The following is a 15,837-nucleotide window of genomic DNA, read 5'->3' as shown; positions in this document are numbered from 1 at the left end:
TTTTATTACCAATTTTTCTTTTTTTTCTTTTTTTTCTTTTTTTTACAGTTTTTAATGTCATGCACAAAAAATAAAGTCAAAGAAATGTTGAATGTCTAAAACTAAAAAGCAACTAAAAAGGAACCACTGAAGGAAAGTGCAGGGGGAGACTACAACAATAAATACCGGAGGTAATGAGGAAAACAGGAGTGAAACATTGAAACTACTCATAAAAAAAATCAGAAAAGTAAACCAAATGCCAAACACACGTGACAACAGGTTACCAAAATAAAACAGGAAATAACTAAACTGATGGAGACTTAAAACCAGTTGACAGACCACTGGGCAAAAGACAATTGATGGAAAATTATGTCTAACAAAATCATTATAATAAAATGAATGATGGGATAACTCTTTTCGTGGGGTTACACTGAGGATATGAAAACTTTGATACAATGTAAAGTAGTTGGTGTACAGTTTCTTCAACAGTGTGAATTTGCTGTCTGCTCAAAATAACACAACACACAGCCATTAATGTCTAAACTGCTGGCAACTGTCCAAACTATCAATACTTTTGTGTGAATTTCACCACTATTGTCCAACACTGCTTCAACCATTGAAAGACAATAAAAAATGTACAAAAATGTGAGTGTGTACTCACTTTTATGAGATACTGTAAATTTATATCAGCTGACCATACATCCACACACAGGCTGGAACTGAGATATTCACTCTACAACAGTGTGTAAGTTCCTCCCTACACTGCTAGAAGCAAAGCACAAAGGAGACACCTGCTGGAGCAGCTGGAGTCCTACAGACACTCTTCACTGCAAAAACACCTCCTACAACATCCATTCTTTAAACTCTGACTGCTGTGTTTGTGGAAACACTCCAACACACACCGCTTCAACCGAGCTGAGCTGACATGAAACATGATGGAGGATTTATTCACACACACTGAGTCACAACAACATTTAGATTACTTACTGCTTTAGTTCATGTTAGAATAAAAGGTTTTTTACATGTTTCACTCCCTGTTTGCTGAAGTGGATTTTCAGCTGTTTAGAAACCAAAGGCTTGTTTTAAAGAGACAGTTTAAACGGGAATTGAGGGAATGATGTGTTTGCACTGCAGTTTATATCCAACAACATCAAGCAGTTAAATCAAAGAGTTCATGTTACTAACAGCTCACCTCTCTGCAGCAGACACAGGCTGGGCTCTAAAATTAACCACAAACTCTTTAGACGTGTCACTCTTTAAGGACACACAGCTGGGTTCAGGTTCATGTTTGCGTTTAGTTCCTCGTTGGTTCCTGTGAATAATGATGGAGCAGTGATGTGAGTGCTGAGCTGTGACATGGAGAAGAGTCATGGACAGTTAGAGATGGTCATCTCACCTCTGAGCTTTGGTCTGGCTCTCATGTTCCCCACACAGAGTGCTTTTAGAGGGAGGGACTCCCTCCTCTCTGTCCTCACACTGATCCATGCTGCTCAATTCAGCTCACACACACTTTCTACCTGCAGAGGAAACACAAATCATTCATGTGCACATCAGCTGAAATCCTCCTTTCCATCATGTGTGCTGTCCAAATATCAGCTGCTTCTTTCCTGCTTCATCTCAGTGTCAGCTGAATGCAGTCAGACAGCAGTGTGAGGCAGAGGAAGCTGCCATCAGCTGCTCTACTATCAGTCCACTAGATGGAGCCATGAAACTCACACGATGCATTCACAGTTTTTATTCGTGTTTCAAATTCATAAGTCAAAAAGTATGTTGTCCACCTAAGTGGACATGTAACAAACTCTCTGAAAAGTACATGTTTAAAAAAAGATGTAGTTCAAAAATAATTTTTCATGTCTAAAGATTAATAAAAATGCTTAAGTTTGTCATAATTCGTGCATCAAAGGGTTAAAGGAGGAAACAAAACAAACTTACAGTTTCTTCACACACACACACACACACACACACACACACACACACACACACACCAACAACAAGCTCCACCTGGACACTAAACACGGACAAACAGGTGAGCTGCTTAGTGGAAGGAGGCAAGACTCCACCTGAAACAGGAGAGGTGGGAGGGCCAGATTTTCAGATGAGTTTCTGACTGTTTAACGTTGTGATATCAGATTTAGTCTTTTCTCATTTCTGTTTTCGACTGAGCAGATTTAGCTTTTATTAAAATAATGAAATGAGTTTGTTTCTTTTTCTAACTTCGTAATTATCAGTGAAGTGCCCAGAAAAATACCTCAGTGTTAAAATCAACACAGCTTGGTACTGATATAAGAACCTCGTTTTTATGGCCACCATTTAAAATGACGCAAACAGTTTCTAAAATCTGAAGAGCAGCTGCCTCTACAGATGTTTTACTGTTGCTCCTGAATTCAGCAAATGGTGAAACTGTCCACTCTAAGATACATGACTACACTACAGACTGATGATCCACACACATACATACGTATATACATACGTACATACACATACATATTCATATATATATTTCTTTTCAATTTGTGTTTTTAATTCGGTTTAGTTTCAGTTAGTTCGCTTGTTTTAGTTTAGATGTTGTTTTTAATTTATTATGTATTTTTAGGATCTACATCAGAGGATAGTCTGATTTAGATTAATGCAGATTCTATAATAACACATGAACTCTTGAAAGCAGTGACTCACGGTCTTAGAGACATGCAAAGTCTAAATAAATCTGTCTATCAATGAATACGTTTTTCCATTTGTATTTTTTTTTTTTAGTCAAACTAAAAAACACTAACGGGACATTTTGTATTAAATGTTTAGTTTGGACTTTTCTAAGTTCACAAAATCATTTCATTGATCATCATCAATAATTTAGTTTTAATTTGTGTGTGTAGTTTTTTTAGTTTTAGTTCTGAGTTAAGTTTTAGTCAAGTACTTTTGTGTGTTTTGTAACACTTCTTCCTGTTGGAGTAGAGCCAATAATTTGTGGCGCAGTATTTTTAAGCTCGACATGTTGAATTTCTATCTAATCTAATCTATCTATACAAAATATTCATTTTACAAAGTACGGTCTCCGTCTCCTACTGTTATATTCTGTGAACATAAACACCCGGAGCTCAGAGTTTCTCCGATCGAGCCGTATTCAGTGTGTCTGGTCTGATTCACAGACTCCGATCACACACACTAACAGAAAATGGCGGACACACTCGGCCTCATCAGAAAAGATTACACACTGACTTTAATGGAGAAAACACACACAGTTTGTTGTGTGAAGAAATCCAACATGAGCTGAACAAACAGTAAAGTTCCTAAAGACAAACTGTTAAAGGAGGAAACAAAGCAAACTTACAGTTTCTTCACACACCAACAACAAGCTCCACTCCACACCTGGACACTGAACAAGGACACACAGGTGAGCTGCTTCCTGGAAGGAGGCGGGACTCCACCTGAAGCTCAGCACAGGTGGGAGGAGAGAGGAGGCAAACTCAGCCAGATTTTCAGATCAGTTTATGATTGTTTAACTTGTGTTGAAAGATTGAAAGTGGACTGAACTTGTCTCTTTTCTGTTTTTTTTTTTTTTTCACTGAGCAGGTTCAGTTTTTATTTAAATATATTTTAAATAAACTCGCATGGAAAACTATAGGTGAAACTTGAAAAATTAGGATATCATTCAAAAGTTAATTCAGTTTAGAAAATTAACTCAAAAGGTGAAACTAATATATGATATAGACTCACCACTTTTAAAGTGATGTATTTCAAGCCTTTATTTCTTATAATTTTGATGATTATGGCTTACAGCTTATGAAAACCCCAAATCTCATAAAATTAGAATATTGCAAAAAGGTTCAATATTTTAGGCTCAAAGTGTCACACTCTAATCAGCTAATTAATCCAAAACACCTGCAAAGGGTTCCTGAGCCTTTAAATCAGGGGTGGGCAATCTCAGTCCACGAGGGCTGGTGTCCCTGCAGGTTTTAGATCTCACCTTGGGTCAACACTCCTGAATCACATGATTAGTTCATTACCAGGCCTCTGGAGAGGTACAAGACATGTTGAGGAGCTAATTTAGCCATTTAAATCAGTAATCATTTTAAATCAGCTGTGTTGGTTCGAGGACACATCTGAAACCTGCAGGGACACCGGCCCTCGTGGACTGAGATTGCCCACCCCTGATTTAAATGGTCTCTCAGTCGGGTACAGTAGGAATGACAATCATGGGGAAGACTGCTGACATGACAGTTGTGCAGAAAACCATCATTGACACCCTCCATAAGGAGGTAAATTCACCCTGATTCCTGTGAGTTTAAGACCGTTGAAATAAATGTGTGTTTGTTTTCAGCTACAAAGCAAAGACCTCAAATTATTTCACACAAGGACACATGTATGGCCTGACTGCCAGCTAGTCCTTTCTATGGTAAAATTACGAGCCTCTGTCTCTACTCCTGAATGAAATTCAAGTTTATACCTAAAAGTATGCAAGTGCAAGCCTGTACTTGGTATTGAGAAACACATGAGCTGCTACCGGGAATGAGTCAGAGCTCCACCTCTAAATGTGAGGAGAGGAGAGCAGGCAGGTTTTCATAATAAGAGGACATGTTGAAAAGTCTTGGAGCCAAACACATAAAGACAAAGAGCATGAAGCAGCAGTTTTAACAACATGTGAACAATGAATGAACATGCGATGAACAAAGGCCATCTTTACTCCAGCTCATGATTCAAAAACAACAAAAACACCATCAAACACTTTCAGAACAAAAGTGTCTGAAGCAGAAAAAAATCTTTAATGAAGAAAAATCACATGAATGAAGAGCTCCACTAACAACTTTTAACAACTTTTTAAGTTGAGTACAAATGCAGTGTTTTACTGCCTGTGTACAAACTGATCTTTGTGTCTCACTTCAAACTTGATTTAATAGCAGCTTGTGTGTGTGTGTGTGTGTGTGTCACATTCATGTGTTCACTCCAGAAATATGCTGTGTGGCTGCTCAGACTCACTCTAAGTCAGAGTAAAGTTCACATGCTGCTGTTTGAAACATGAAACCTTGTTGTATCTGTCAGTGTAAAAACACTGGCCACTGGGAGCTGAGCTGTGTCACATTTACAGAATCTAGTTCTCAGGAATCTGGAGTGAACTTATTCATAACAGCTAGTATATATACTTTAACTTGCTGTGCTTGGTATTTAAAAAAACCCAAAGTGAGATGTTACCTGGAAGGAGGCCTCTACGTCTGTATGGAGGCAGATTTTCACAATAAGAAAACCCACATAAGGATGGAGGACTGAATGCTCTGCTGCTTTTCTAAAATAGAATATGGCAGGAAAAGCTCTAATAAGTCCAACTGGGAAACCAGGGAAAGACCCCACTAAGACCACATGTTATAGGCATATAGTTCCAACTTCTCTTCTAATGAAAGTCATGGAAAGAATATCAGTGGACAGACAGATGTACAGCAGATTTCTAAAGGTGCTGTATGTGAAAATCTCACCAGGCATCAGTAACAACCCATCTGATCCACACACGCAAAGAAATCAAACCACAGATGTCCACAAATTAAGGTGAATAATAGCAAATGACACAGGGAGAAAAAGTGTTGAACACATGAAGAAAGAGAGGAGCTAAAAGGCACAGAGAGTCATGACACCTGCTGAAATCTATCAGTAATTAGAAAACAAGTATGTTTCAGTTCCAACTGATGGCTGATAAAAATGTGTCATTACCAGTGTGTTACATCTCATGGTGGGTAAAACCATGAAGTCTCTCAGATCTTTATGACCTTCTTGTTGCAAATCATACATAATCATACATTGGTTAGAGAAGAATTTCTAAACCACTAAATGTTCAAGTGAGCACTGTTGGGGCCAAAATCCAGAATAGTAAAGAAAATCATTTCACCATAAACTGACCATGACCAGGTGGTCCCCACAAATTATGACTATGATGATTTTATTAGACAGGATTTAAGAGGAGGGACAAAAGACACAGGGTCTGGTCTGTTTTTATGTGGGCAGAGTGACCAGCTCATAGTAAATACAAGTCTACAGGCATCATTACAAGTAAATGTTTGATAAAAATACATTTAAATAATATTTCTTTCAAAGACCGAACTCAGGTCACATTCAGTGTGTTTAGTCTGATTCCCACATTGTGATCACAAACACACTAACAAACAGCAGGAGCAGCTGAGTTCATTAAACTGGACACCGAAATATTTCTCTCCTTTCTTCCTGTTTCATTTGCATTAAATTTGCATTTGATTTCCATGTGTGTGTCTCTGTGTTCAGATGAGACTTCTTGCCTTTTTTGACTCTCCTGTACTGCTGACCACAGTTTGTCATGACTTTTAAATTTTTGACTTTTAAACATCTCAGAGATTATTTTCCTGCTCAAACATAAAAACAGGAAAATATGAACAGAATGTAAGAACTTAAGTCATCTTTAACTCATTTACAAGCTGATGTTAAAAAAAAATCACATTATTAAACTAATAATCAGACCTTTCTCCAACTACAAAATAAATGTTATCAATGATTTGTAGAAACAAAAGAAATCAGATCAGTTTAACATTTTCATAGATCCTGATCACTGTGCAGAGTTTACTGGCTTTGTAATAATAGATCCCTGTCCGTGTTTTTTTTATTAGACTTCCCCAGCTACATGTTTGACTTCAAACTGGTCAGACTGGTTTTGAGTAAAGCTTAAAGCTTACTTGATGACATGAAGCCTTGTTGCTGCTGTGATGAGTGTGAACAGCACAGCTCAGCTCTGACAAAGCCACACTATACCTTTCATTTTGAATATGAAAAATGTAAACATTTACAGTGAGTTTCTCTGTTTTCAGTCTATAGATCCAGTCACACTTTCTACCTTCACCTTTGGAGTAAAGACTGAGAGCAGAGCTGAAACCAACCATCCAATCAGTGAGCAGCATCAACACCTGAGCTTCATTCAAATGTGGTGACAGGGTGGAGTTATTTGCTCCACAGCTGGATACTAAACACGGTAGTGATGTGTCTCTCACCCTCTCTCTCTCTCTCTCTCTCTCTCTCTCTCTCTCTCTCTCTTGCATGTTTTTTCCCCTTCACTCCGCACGCAAGCCTTGTGCTTTGCGCTGGGAAGAGGGGGGAGGGGCAGTGGTTACACTCTACAGGAACAGAGCGGGAGGGAGAGAGAGAGAAAGAGAGCCAGGGATAACAATGCCACATTAGAAAGGTATAGTAATCATCCACAACTATTTTCAGTTGCATATGATAAAGGATTCAGAAAGTTTATTCATGCAGGCCCATATGACAGAGAATCTTGTTTTTGTTTTCATATTTTAATTTATCTTTAATTGTGTTGTGGTTTGCAGTGTTTTGTGTTGTTTCATTTTAAATTTGTTTAAAAAAAAAAGCTGAAAATTTAAATAGTTAAAAGTTGAACTGTGAATAGTTGGTTTTTGTATTATATGATTATTTATTATATTTTATGTGGAGTGAATAAATAAAAGTATATTTACGGTGGCCCCTAGAGACAAAGCACATACAAACTCCAAAACACATAAAAACTCAGAAGCACACAAAAACTCAAAACATGTACAAAAGACAACAGAAGTGCTCCAGGATGCTCGGCGCAGTGTTGAGCTTTTGTTACCTAGTGGCTACACAAGCCAGCAAGTACCAACAACTGGATTTGGTGTGTGGTAGTAACAGGTAAATGAACATTTGTTTTTTAAATTATTTGAATATATATGAGTGCTCGATGCTCAGCGTTTACGTGAAGCCACAGCTCAGTAAACCTTCCGGTTTCGCTCTGTCCTCTACGACAACAAGTGCAAAACCTTACTTTGTGAACAATATCAGTTTAACGGTTGTTGTTTTTTTTTTTAAACTCGTTAGAGGTTAATTTCTCCAGCTTACCGATGACAAAGTTTTAGTCCGCCTGCTCTGTTCGGCTGTAGAAGCAAGAGACTGAAAACTTGGGAGCTGGCACTAAGGAGGGACAAGAGCTGCCTAGAGCTTCACCAATTGGCTGACATGTGAGGAGTGGAGTAAAACAATAGGCTCTCATCAGAGCTCATCAACCCTCTGAGAAAACTTAACCCTTGTTTAACCAGAACAAATATTTAAATCTGTGGCCCTTTTTTGTTTAAATAAATATATTGATCTAGTTTCACTTTCAATAAACAGGGACAGTAAGAACAGAAACAATGAACATTAAATGTTTTTCTTTTTCTTCTCTTTGTTTAAGATGATTTTAGGAACTGGGTTACACACTCTAAGTACACAGAGAGATAATGAGGTGATGAGGAACAGCTGGGACAAATCAGACCTAACAAGACAAGGGGAAACAAAACTAGACACACTAGTCGTGTCCAAATTCATGGGCTGCATCCTCCTGAGGACCCGGCCCACGTAGACCGTGAAGGCCGGGTCGGGTAGGCCGGAAGTAAACGGCTGTGAAATTGGACGGTCTAGCCTTCTTGAGCTACTCCCGCCCTTAATTCAGAGTATTTCCGGTTGTCAGTGCCACAGCGCGAAAAGCGACAATGGACCCCGAAATCTTGCTCCGTTTTTTATGTACATTTTTAATTATCGACGAGCTAAAAAAACTGTGTCGCCATCGTCATCGCCGGCATCTTTTGCACTCCAGGTTCATCAGAGAAAATCATATCCAGGTAAAACTATTAATCTAGACGCATTTACTTAGCTAGTTTTATGGATAATTTCAGTGACTGAATGATGGCGGTCATTCAAAATATATGAACAAAATCTCTTAGAAAATGTTCTTCTCTAAGTTTAAATTTATTTTCAATTATTCATATGATCCTGTTACTTATTTGTGTACATAAAATTGCAGTAAAATTGTCAGAAAGCTGAAAACAGGGTTATTTTTGAGTTCACAAAAAAGCTTAGCTACGCAGATGAAATGTATAAAATGTTTTTTCTCAGTGTTAGTCTATTTTACTCAAGCTTAGCAATGAGAATAATGCTTTGATGTCATAAAATAAATGAAGTCATACCTTTCTATTAAAACTGTTTATGCTGTTCTCCACCTTTTCCTTAACCAGACAAGGCCATTGTACTGCAGGATTAACCAAAGTGTACCAGTCCTGGACCATTTTTTTAGCCAGGAGGATCCAAGGCCTGATTTTCGGCTAAGCAGGGAGTCTCTGGCAGTGTTGCTAAATCTCCTGAACCAGGATCGGCGGCATGGATGGGGTGCCACAATTGAGATCCTGGTGTTTCTTTTCTGGTTGGCAAGTGGAGCATCCTACAGGGTGGTCTCAAGAGTGTTTGGGATGCCTCGTTCTACTGTCCACTACATCGTCCACCGAGTCACAAAAGAGGTGTTGGCCATTCGCTACCAGGTCATCCACCTTCCAACAACCCCAGAGAACCTGGAGGTAGTGTCCCGTGGGTTTGCAGGGCTGGCACGCCACAGAGCCTTTATGAAAGCGGTGGGTGCAATCGACGGCTGCCACACACGCATCAAGTGTCCAAGTGGCCCTGATGGTCAGTGCTATAGGAACAGAAAACTGTTTCCATCCATCATCTTGCAGGCTGTTTGTGACCATCGGGGCCGCTTGTGACCATCGAGCCGCTTCATCGACACATAGGTGGGCTGGCCTGGGTCGGTGCATGATTCCAGGGTGCTCCGCCACAGCCCACTGTACAGTCAGTCAGTCTACCCTCCTCCAGGGCATTTCATCCTCGCAGATGGAGGGTACCCATGCCTCCAGCATCCACTCCCCCTCATCACACCCTACAAGAGGCCAGTCCAAGGTGTGGGAGCCCAGCGCTTTAACAGCCATCATTCCAGGGCACGCTCCATAATAGAGCGTGCTTTTGGGATGATGAAGAACCGGTTCAGGGCCATCTTCCTGCAAGCGCTGGAGGTGCACCACACCTATGTACCTCATGTAAGTGACCACCCAATGTCAAATTAAGTGTGTGTGTGTGTGTGTGTGTGTATAGATAGAGAGAGAGAGAGAGAGATAGAGATATATATACATACATACATACATACATATGTGTGTGTGTGATTGTATGAACATAAGTCAACATACTTAAAATGTAATTTCTTTTCCTTTTCCAGCAGTCTCAGTTCCCCCAGCTTTCACTGCAATCCTCAAAGCCCTTCTGGACACATTGGGAAACCTCTTCCTTGCTGCCACTATAACAAACAAAAGTCACAGTTCTATTACTTTTATCAGAGTTAAAATAAAAATATGATTTATGTTAGCTGGCTTCATTTAGCAAACAGATATTTCTGTTTATATAGATACAGATATTAATACAGATATATTTTACGCATAATTTTACCCCTTTTTTTTCCTAGATGGAAAGTCTATCCAGTTCACATTACAGTAATGCTAACAACCCTTTTGGTTGTCTCTCCTTACCCTCCAGCATTCATAAATCTGTTGACCTTCTTTGTCTGAGACCAACCACTGCAATGCATCATCACCTATTTGTATTGGTAACTTACTTTACAACCTATTTTAATGGTTGCAAAGTAAGTTACTTGTGCTGTATGCAATTTTAGATACACAGAAAGTCTTCACTTACTATATATGGCTGTCATACAGGGAGTGCAGAATTATTAGGCAAGTTGTATTTTTGAGGAATAATTTTATTATTGAACAACAACCATGTTCTCAATGAACCCAAAAAACTCATTAATATCAAAGCTGAATGTTTTTGGAAGTAGTTTTTAGTTTGTTTTTAGTTTTAGCTATTTTAGGGGGATATCTGTGTGTGCAGGTGACTATTACTGTGCATAATTATTAGGCAACTTAACAAAAAACAAATATATACCCATTTCAATTATTTATTTTTACCAGTGAAACCAATATAACATCTCCACATTCACAAATATACATTTCTGACATTCAAAAACAAAACAAAAACAAATCAGCGACCAATATAGCCACCTTTCTTTGCAAGGACACTCAAAAGCCTGCCATCCATGGATTCTGTCAGTGTTTTGATCTGTTCACCATCAACATTGCGTGCAGCAGCAACCACAGCCTCCCAGACACTGTTCAGAGAGGTGTATTGTTTTCCCTCCTTGTAAATCTCACATTTGATGATGGACCACAGGTTCTCAATGGGGTTCAGATCAGGTGAACAAGGAGGCCATGTCATTAGTTTTTCTTCTTTTATACCCTTTCTTGCCAGCCACACTGTGGAGTACTTGGACACGTGTGATGGAGCATTGTCCTGCATGAAAATCATGTTTTTCTTGAAGGATGCAGACTTCTTCCTGTACCACTGCTTGAAGAAGGTGTCTTCCAGAAACTGGCAGTAGGACTGGGAGTTGAGCTTGACTCCATCCTCAACCCGAAAAGGCCCCACAAGCTCATCTTTGATGATACCAGCCCAAACCAGTACTCCACCTCCACCTTGCTGGCGTCTGAGTCGGACTGGAGCTCTCTGCCCTTTACCAAGCCACGGGCCCATCCATCTGGCCCATCAAGACTCACTCTCATTTCATCAGTCCATAAAACCTTAGAAAAATCAGTCTTGAGATATTTCTTGGCCCAGTCTTGACGTTTCAGCTTGTGTGTCTTGTTCAGTGGTGGTCGTCTTTCAGCCTTTCTTACCTTGGCCATGTCTCTGAGTATTGCACACCTTGTGCTTTTGGGCACTCCAGTGATGTTGCAGCTCTGAAATATGGCCAAACTGGTGGCAAGTGGCATCTTGGCAGCTGCACGCTTGACTTTTCTCAGTTCATGGGCAGTTATTTTGCGCCTTGGTTTTTCCACACGCTTCTTGCCACCCTGTTGACTATTTTGAATGAAACGCTTGATTGTTCGATGATCACGCTTCAGAAGCTTTGCAATTTTAAGACTGCTGCATCCCTCTGCAAGATATCTCACTATTTTTGACTTTTCTGAGCCTGTCAAGTCCTTCTTTTGACCCATTTTGCCAAAGGAAAAGAAGTTGCCTAATAATTATGCACACCTGATATAGGGTGTTGATGTCATTAGACCACACCCCTTCTCATTACAGAGATGCACATCATCTAATATGCTTAATTGGTAGTAGGCTTTCGAGCCTATACAGCTTGGAGTGAGACAACATGCATGAAGAGGATGATGTGGACAAAATACTCATTTGCCTAATAATTCTGCACTCCCTGTAGTGTCCTTATGAAGGGCAGTTCTTCACTCTGCGCCGATGTCCGTTTTGCTCTGTCCTCCTATAAAAAGCATGAACATTTGAGTGTTTGACTAGTTTTAGATTTCCAAAAATCTGATATTTGTACAACTAAACATTTGAACTACAATGATATGCGATATACTTTTATGGGTACTTTTTGGTAAAGAAACTGGTGACAGAGTTGTAGGCTTTTTAGAATACTATTAGCTAACCATTTGAACTGACTTTCAAAGCTGTTTACCTTTTAAATTGCTGTGGATCAAAACCTCCAGTGGGAAGGCAGCCATTAGAAGAACACGCACTATTGAACCTGAAAATAACAAAAACAAACAAAAAACAATATATAAGAGTCAGGTAGGGTAATAAATCTCTTCCGAAGCAATATAGTTCATTTTGGGTGAAAAACAAAACATTCCTCTAAAATATATATACTGACATCAGCAATCAACATCATGATTGTAATTATTTCCTTTTTAGTACATCTACTGCTCTGTGCATGTGTCAAGCACTACGACTGTATCTATGCATATAAATTCACCATATATATCCTGCAAAAATGTTTTGTTATAGTCAAAAAAGGCAAACAAACAAAGGCATTCAATCAGAGGTGAGAAATTAATTGGGAATATCAGTTATAGGTGAACTATTCTTTACCTATTAGCAATCAAGCTTTTTCAACCAAGAAGCTTGAAATATTTGAATGTAAAATAAAATAAATAAATAAATAATAATAAAAATAACACAATGTAATTAAAATGCACAACTTACATTAAGGAAATCTGCATTTGTATCCACAGGCTAAAAGTAAAACAGTAAATGTGTTAGTAATAGTACAGGTATTTGTAAACAAAAAAAAAAAAAAAAAAAAAAAGAGGCAGTAACTGTGACTCTTCTAGTCGGATGCTAAATGCAGAGATTTATATTTACAGTATAATACTGCATGTACAGGTAGCTGTGTTGTGAACTGTAACTGAATATTAGAGAATCTCAGAGAAATTAAATGTATTTATTTTTTGAATTTATCAATCATAAAACCGTCTGTTTTGAAGGCCTGTTACGATAACAAGTTTTTGTTGGTCTGTATATTGACCCATAAACAATTGCGACAAGTTATGTCATTGTCATTTTAAGACCATTTTATGTCTTTGAATGTATAATCATAATATAACACCATAATAATGCAAGATCTACACATTTTCAATTGACAAACCAACATCTAATTCTTAAAATATTTAGATCATGGAAATTAGGTATCAAAATATTAGATACCATAAAAACTTGAATAAACAGTAAATTTTCTAACAAATAGAAAACAATGTTATTTAATGTTATTGTGTTGTTATTATTATATTTTATTTTTGTAAATATAATGTCAGATATATTGCATCATCAACAATTATTGAGGTCATGTACATGTATTGTGTGTTAAGTCGATATATCGATTATTGTGATAGGCCTACTGTTTTGGTATCATAACAAGCTTGTCAAACATGCATGACCACTAAGCAATGTCTAAGCAGTAGTATTAGTCTGAATGACAACAAACATAACTAGTGTTTTGGAAAATCTGTTAGAAAACAGTTATTTCAATAATTATGATTAGCATGTGACACAGACACTGCATAAAAACTACAACAACAAATACTTACTTTAGGAGGATGGGGGAGGGCAGCATGAGGTTGAGACTTTGACATCTGTAAGAAACAAATTCATGTATTACAAACAAGTCACTTAAAAATACATTAATGTGGCAGACTGTTCCCTGTTCAGATGCAGTGTATAAGTACAATCAGGGCTGTCACAACAATGGGGTGGGGCCAAGTGGCTGCAACCCTAGGTACAATGTGCAGGTATATATAATTACATATAATATATGTGAATAAAGCAAGAATCTGTTTAGGTTAGTCACTGTGCTGACTGATGCTTGCTAGGTTTATATGATTGCAAACTGCACAAAAACAACAACAGCAACAACATTAATGACAATGACAAACAAAATTACTTACATTTATGTAAATCTCACATCAGGAAGATCTGCATTCGATTTCATGGGCTGAAATAAATAGGCAGAAACATTACTGCTAAAAAAACAAAAAACAACAACTCTAAAAAGCCTAAAAATGACTTAAAAAGCAAGGAAATGTGGAACATTGTAATTAGCGAACACTAATTAAGCATAACTGTGCTTTGTTTCTAACTTTGGTAAGTAAGTACTCTGTAGCCAGAAGGAGAGGTGGGATTTCTGTGAAAGCCAAATTAAATGTGAATAGGTTTTGATAGTTATTGTATATAACAAGTGTAAACAGTTTTATTTGTATTTTTTTCCCTTTCTGAGAAGGCAGAATAATAAGAAAAGGCAAAAGTACGTCACAACATAATTAATTAAGTTACATATTTTGATTACCAAATTATGGAAGCGTGGAGCTGCCACCCAGGCAAAAGAAAAATAGAGCTATATCACGTTATAACATGAAATGTTTATTGTTCTAACATTATGCCTTTCATGTTTGTATAATATAATATCACGTTATTACAATATACATAATTATCACGTTCGCACAATCTTGTACGGACGTGATAATTATGTACATTGTTCGTACAATGTTGTTCAAACATGTTGTTCAAACATGAAAAGTATATTGTATAAACATGATAGTATATTGTTAGAACGATAACCTTTTCACGTTATAACGTGATATACTTCTATTTCTCTTTTGCCTGGGTGGCAGCTCTACGCTTCCGTGCCAAATAAGCGAGAATAAAGTAATATTATATGAGAAAAGGCACCTGCTAGCTTGATGATGGAGGCTTCATAGACGGGCCACCCGCCTTTTGGCTTCTTGTTCTTGTTCTTGTTCTTTGGCACCATCTTGGCAGGCCACGAATCAAAACAAGGTTGCTACGAACCATTCTGAAATGTAGCTCAAAAGAAAATGACGGTATAGAGACAGATTGTGTCCAGATGCAAAGAGACGGTACTTGATTGTTGAAATGTGGACCCGTATGAAATATAGCCGTGGAGTAGAAACCCTGAACACCAAACCGCTATTGACTTAGCATGATCTACTCTGTACCTTGTCTGTGGAGTCAGCGCATACACGGCGCACCAATTTCGCAATTATAAATCTCTGGAGGCGCACATCCAATTCACCAAGGACTGGGTACAAGATTTGGCTATTTTTAAGCCTCCACGTTGTGAGTACGCCGTCATTCAAGCAAAGGTAAGTCAGCTTGAGTACTGCGAGTAAAATGCGTTTGATTCCCCCCGAACATTCAAATTAGTGCAAGCATAAATTCATTCATGAGGGGGAAATTACAGTGACAACATGTAGAGGCTGTTAGAGGGATGACATAGTGAGTTCAGTGCATTGATGTGACATTGTCCTGAAGGATTTAGTTATTCTTTATGGTTAAAGAAATTGCCCTAATTAATTCATATTTATTATAAATAATCCTAATTACACATCTTGCTTCCTTGTTTGTGTCCTGTGTCACTAAAAATACAATCTGTTTTAGTTTTATACATTGATTAATGACCTGCAGAATCTCCTTATCATATTAGGTGTCCATAATTGTCACTTAAAGTCGAACATTATGTTTTCTCCCTCTTGAAAGTGATTACATCCTTGCATTACATACTTTAGGTTCATTTTTTGTTGATAGGTTTCTAAAAAGAAACAGGCAGATTTAGAATATAAGATGCAGCGTTCTACACATGGATACATAAAAACACTTTAT

At 38.1% G+C, this 15,837-nt stretch overlaps 1 protein-coding gene and 1 long non-coding RNA gene across 3 annotated transcripts; one reads left to right on the top strand and one right to left on the bottom strand.

Annotated features, from left to right (window-relative positions):
- The first annotated feature begins 8,436 nt into the window (after nucleotides 1-8,436).
- Nucleotides 8,437-10,283, top strand: LOC109199986 (uncharacterized). The gene is made up of 5 exons (XM_025904361.1): nucleotides 8,437-8,609; nucleotides 9,003-9,392; nucleotides 9,495-9,520; nucleotides 9,584-9,854; nucleotides 10,031-10,283. The coding sequence occupies exons 1-5, from the start codon at nucleotides 8,481-8,483 to the stop codon at nucleotides 10,112-10,114; spliced, it is 900 nt and encodes a 299-aa protein (XP_025760146.1). The 5' UTR covers nucleotides 8,437-8,480; the 3' UTR covers nucleotides 10,115-10,283.
- Nucleotides 10,284-12,865: 2,582 nt separating this feature from the next.
- LOC109199987 (uncharacterized) lies at nucleotides 12,866-14,912 on the bottom strand. Of its 2 annotated transcripts, XR_002060219.2 has the most exons (4): nucleotides 14,887-14,912; nucleotides 14,106-14,152; nucleotides 13,749-13,793; nucleotides 12,866-12,897 (listed from the first exon to the last, which is right to left on the bottom strand). It is a non-coding gene; the product is annotated as an uncharacterized LOC109199987 (long non-coding RNA). The 2 variants fall into 2 exon arrangements; XR_003217465.1 differs by lacking the exon at nucleotides 14,887-14,912 and having other exon boundaries at nucleotides 14,106-14,256.
- Between the last annotated feature and the right edge of the window lie 925 nt (nucleotides 14,913-15,837).

The sequence above is a fragment of the Oreochromis niloticus genome, unplaced genomic scaffold (assembly GCF_001858045.2).
Source record: "Oreochromis niloticus isolate F11D_XX unplaced genomic scaffold, O_niloticus_UMD_NMBU tig00001025_pilon, whole genome shotgun sequence".
Taxonomy (NCBI): Eukaryota; Metazoa; Chordata; class Actinopteri; order Cichliformes; family Cichlidae; genus Oreochromis; species Oreochromis niloticus.
The sequence above is the reverse complement of the archived record's forward strand: the minus strand, read 5'-3'. Positions and strand labels throughout refer to the sequence as shown.

Coding starts and splice junctions, on each gene's coding strand:
- LOC109199986 (XM_025904361.1), top strand. CDS start 8,481: ATGGACCCCGAAATCTTGCTCCGTTTTTTATGTACATTTTTAATTATC. Junction 8,610..9,002: donor TCAGAGAAAATCATATCCAG/GTAAAACTATTA, acceptor TTCCTTAACCAG/ACAAGGCCATTGTACTGCAG. Junction 9,855..10,030: donor ACCACACCTATGTACCTCAT/GTAAGTGACCAC, acceptor TTCCTTTTCCAG/CAGTCTCAGTTCCCCCAGCT.